Source organism: Salvia splendens, chromosome 2 (genome assembly GCF_004379255.2).
Source record: "Salvia splendens isolate huo1 chromosome 2, SspV2, whole genome shotgun sequence".
Lineage (NCBI taxonomy): Eukaryota > Viridiplantae > Streptophyta > Magnoliopsida > Lamiales > Lamiaceae > Salvia > Salvia splendens.
Window position 1 is genome coordinate 28,511,428 of NC_056033.1, and position 4,407 is coordinate 28,515,834.

General features: G+C 36.4%; 1 protein-coding gene across 1 annotated transcript; it reads right to left on the reverse strand.

Annotated features, from left to right (window-relative positions):
• Positions 1–430: 430 nt before the first annotated feature.
• LOC121763777 (PHD finger protein ALFIN-LIKE 1-like) lies at positions 431–3,311 on the reverse strand. Its single transcript, XM_042159860.1, has 5 exons — positions 3,050–3,311; positions 2,907–2,939; positions 2,006–2,228; positions 989–1,109; positions 431–896 (listed from the first exon to the last, which is right to left on the reverse strand). Exons 1-5 carry the CDS (start codon positions 3,141–3,143, stop codon positions 648–650), a joined length of 720 nt encoding a protein of 239 aa, XP_042015794.1. The 5' UTR covers positions 3,144–3,311; the 3' UTR covers positions 431–647.
• Between the last annotated feature and the right edge of the window lie 1,096 nt (positions 3,312–4,407).

Sequence of the window (4,407 nt, forward strand, 5' to 3'; positions counted from 1 at the left end):
TGTAAGATTAAAATATCAGAATAATAGTAGTATACTTTCAAATTATACGTGAACAAAAGAACCCAGCAATCCAGCATTATAAAACTTGAATTTGGTACATTTATATTCTTGGGAATATAAATGTACTACGGAATAACAGTCTCATTAACCACGGAATAATGAAATCTCAGAAAATATATAAAATCCACTACTAGTTCAAATGATAAGCCAAATAACTACCACATTAAAATAACTACTACTTAAAATCAAAGCACCTAAAACAGAGGAAGAAGAAAGCAAGCCTTCTTCATAGTATATTATATACTCCCTCTGTCCCGCCTAAGTTGAGTCAAACTTTTGGGCACGGTGATTAAGAAATTGTGTTGAAAAATAGGAGAGAGGAATAAAGTAGGATAAATAAAGAGAGAATAAAGTAGGTGATGGAATAAAGTAAGAGTGATTAAATGTTTTGTTTTTTTTGTAAAAAAGGAAAATGTCTCTACTTAGTTGGGACATCCCAAAAAGGATTATGAATCAACTTAGTTGGGATGGAGAGAGTAACAGTTACGGTCTACAAACAGTCAAAATCCGATATTACTAATATACCTTGTTAGTCACCAGGATGAACAGAATGGGTCTCTCTTGAGTTGAAGTGGCGACGGCGACAGCTACTGCCTGCCTCGTTTCATGCACGAAGGGCATTTGTATTGCTTGATGCTCTCAGCTTTGGCAGGGGTTATCTTCACGCATTTCCCGTGGTACCAGCGCTCGCATATGTCACACCCGATCCAGAACTCATCCGCACTGTAGTTTCCACCACAGGTTCCGCAGAGTGTCTCACTGTGTTCGTCTTCATCCTCTTCAAAACTCTCATCTGCAAGCCGTGGGTTGCTTTTAGCCTGGCCATCGCTAGATCTCTGCAAACAACGAGGATCAAGTGGTTGAGATGTTTGCCACTTCGATGGAATAGAAAAACAAAGAGAGATTTTGAAGAAGGGTTGAAGCCTACCTTTGTGCTACCACGAGGTTTGCTTCCACTGTCAGCATTAGGCTTGTCTTTGACAGGCTTCCTTTCAGTCACCACTTCAAAGACAGTTGGCAGCTCGTTGATCATGCTGAAGAGTCGCTTCCTGCAAGCAATGTGATCCTATTATTTAAGACTGGAAACGCTTAATCTCATAGAATCATAGGATCGATACAGCAGAAGGAATTTGACATCCCCCTTTAAATACCACAAAATATAGTAAACAATTATTTGCAGTTCCGGAAACCCAACTTCTGTTAATGCTAGGTACTTTAGTTCTAGTGCTTAAGAAACTAGATGATGCTAATTGCTAAATATCTAGAGAAAAAATAGGAGGTTGGAGGAAAATGAATCCTACATTTTGTTGGAACTATATAACTCTCTGAGCATTTATTCAAAAACCCAGGACTTGATTAAAGTGCAGAAGAAGCTGAACAAACAAAGTTTAAAGATATCAAAGGGTGATTGAACAAATAAACAAAAAATAGTACTAGATCAAACAGTAATAAAACCATAGGCCACCCAAAGGGCTGGCTCAAGAAACATTGTGACTTTCGAAGAATGTTAGTACGAAGCAAGAAAAATAATAGGTTGAATTTAATGTTTCACGTAATAACAAGGCCAACAACAGATGGTTGGAACAGAAAAAGCCTTGCAGAAGTCTTCAGAGGAAATGATGAAATATAAAATCTTTGAGTGAGAAATCAACAGCATTAATAAACACTAGCATATTTTGTTTTTACTCTGTCTGCTAAGAATATCAAATAGTACAAGTATACAACTATAACTTCATCAGATTCCAAAGTGTCAAAAACTTATCCATTCAGAGTATCACAAATGCTTGTTCCGAAACTTTTATATGCAGCATGCAACTTGTTGCCTTGAAAAATGCAGTGTGATATGAGCCTAAAAGCTACTTTAGCTCCAAATAAATCAAGTTACTAAGCAGAAAGAACTAAACCGTTGTATGTGGTTTCAAATAACTTAAAATATGACACGGACCTTTCATTGCGGTTCAGCCTGGCCCCAAGGTAGAAAGCCACAGATAGCAACCAACAATCGCTATGCACAGCAATTAGAGAAAGCCAATCTCTACGATTCATTCCATCCCTAGCAAAATTGATCCCAAGCGCTGGCTCTGGAAGTTCGGGTGGAACTTCCTCAGCTGGAAGATTTACTTCCCAAGTTTCATTTGTGTGGCCATATAGGCACAGATTTTCCTTCTCTACAGATAGCAAATTGATAAGTTAACAACGCAAGACCAAAGTCAAAGCTGTCCAAGTAAGCATACAAATGAACAATGAATGGCATGCCTAAAAATCTTCCATGACTACAGAAAATGCAAGTCCTGCAAGATAGGCTATTCATATGAAACTAATCCACAGACGCACTTTCACATTACACTGCTTCAACTGCCAATAAACTAATGGACAAAGATATGTAGTTAAACGCAACTGAAACGAGAGACAGAAAACATACTCCCACACTAATGCAAAATGCCCCTATCACAGGAAACACAGCATGGATCTATATATAAATCGAAAAGGTTTAGGGTTTCTTGATAGCCGAATAATTAAACAAACAGTTCATTACTGTAAATCCCAAAATTTAACCAGAATTGTATTCTTTTGTTTAGGGGAATCGGCAATAATGCAAAGTTACCGACTTTGCGTTCAAACTAATTTCCAATTACTCAAAACCATAGCTAATTAACATATCAAACCAAGGGGGCAAATGAAGAAAAAAACCAAGGTTGCTAGAAAACAACATCAAAATTGTTGTTATCAAATAAAAATTCAGAATCGAAGTCAAAATTGACAAAAATCACATGCACATAAAGATATGAACACGAATCCAGACTTGCAAGTAAAGCTGAAGTGAGTCTCAACTAAAAACCAATTACCTGGATCGCAAAGGCCATAGAATTCGTCCACATCTGCAAACGAAAACGAGAATTATGCACATTAACAATATTAATTAAGGGGGGAAACCCCTGCATCGGACTCTTGTTCGGAAAAACCACAAATTGTTGGGAAAAAAAAGTACCATAAGTTAAAGCACGGATGATTCCAGCACGGCGAGAGCTGTAATCTTTGAAGATCTCCTCTACAGTTCGAGGACCGGAAGAAACCGAAGCCATTGCTGATTGTGAATTGCGAGATCTAAAGCAACATTAAGGAATTCATAGAATTGGAGCTGCTGGGGGAAATTAAGATAAATGAAAGAAAAAAAAAGAGGAAGAAGAATGTAGTTTTAATGAAACCAAAAAAACAGATGCCGGAAACACAAGGGAACCAGTGAAACGGCGTCGTTGTGCCTGCGTTTTGCTACCACCACTCCCTTTATAATACTTCTACCCTTCGAGTTTTAATCAACAAAAAAAATAGTTTTCACATAATTTTTTAATGATGTTGCAATTATAACGTCTATTTATTTTTTATTTTTCAATTACAAATCTACAATAGCTCTTAATTATCTTTAAGCAGAAGTTCATTGTGTACCTTAAATATTTTTAAAATCATAGAATAATATTTTACAAATTAAATTAAAAATAACTTTGGATTTCGATTTGTCCATATATCCGAACCGAAAAACTGAAATGTTAAAAAAAATCAAAGTGAACCTAAATCTGAAAAAAAAAAAACTAATTTTTGAAAATTTCATATTGATTAGATTCGGAAATTTGGCTTTTGGCTTTTTAATCAGCCCTCATTCCCCTATGTCCCTCAAAGTTCGTCACATTTTGAGCCGACGTGAGTTTTATTAAATACTATTTCCTCTGCCTCACTCTAAGTGACACATTTTCTTTTTTAAGATGTCCCATTCTAAATGACACATTTTTAAAAATGGAAACTTCACTCTCTCTATTTTTTTCCGTCTCTCTTATTTTATTCTTTTCACTTAACATCACAAAATAACACTACATAAAATCATGGGTCGAAAAAGAAATTTCAACTTATAGTGGGACGGAGGTTGTACTATATAGGAAAAAGGAGTTGAAAAAGTTAGTAAAATACGAATCACACTTGTATTTAAAATTTATAGTAAATGTGAGAGAAATGGAATGTTTATTACTAAAAATAACAAAACTGAATTGGAACAAAATTTATGGGATATCTAAAAATGGAAAAATTGAATAAATTTTGAGGGACGGGGGATTTTTGCCAGATGTTTTTCATGCGATTCGACATTATCATTGTGAATACAGTTGAACAAGATAGTGCTCTTATTGTTATCTTGTGCTCTTATTGTTGGGGTGTATAAGAGCATCAGCAGTGGCGGACGTCACCGCGGAATTCCCACCGGCGTGCGGGAATTCAGTGGCGGACGTCCGCCATTGTGCGTGGCATGCACGTATACGGAATTCCATCGAGAAATTCGCAGTTCCGCGGCGTTTCGTGGAA

Bases quoted from the DNA above. Each gene is read 5' to 3' on its own strand.
- LOC121763777 (XM_042159860.1), bottom strand. From the start codon at position 3,143: ATGGCTTCGGTTTCTTCCGGTCCTCGAACTGTAGAGGAGATCTTCAAA. The intron at 2,229-2,906 runs GTAATTGGTTTT...TGCTATCTGTAG, and splicing joins CTATGGCCTTTGCGATCCAG to AGAAGGAAAATCTGTGCCTA. The intron at 1,110-2,005 runs GTCCGTGTCATA...CATTGCTTGCAG, and splicing joins AGGCTGAACCGCAATGAAAG to GAAGCGACTCTTCAGCATGA.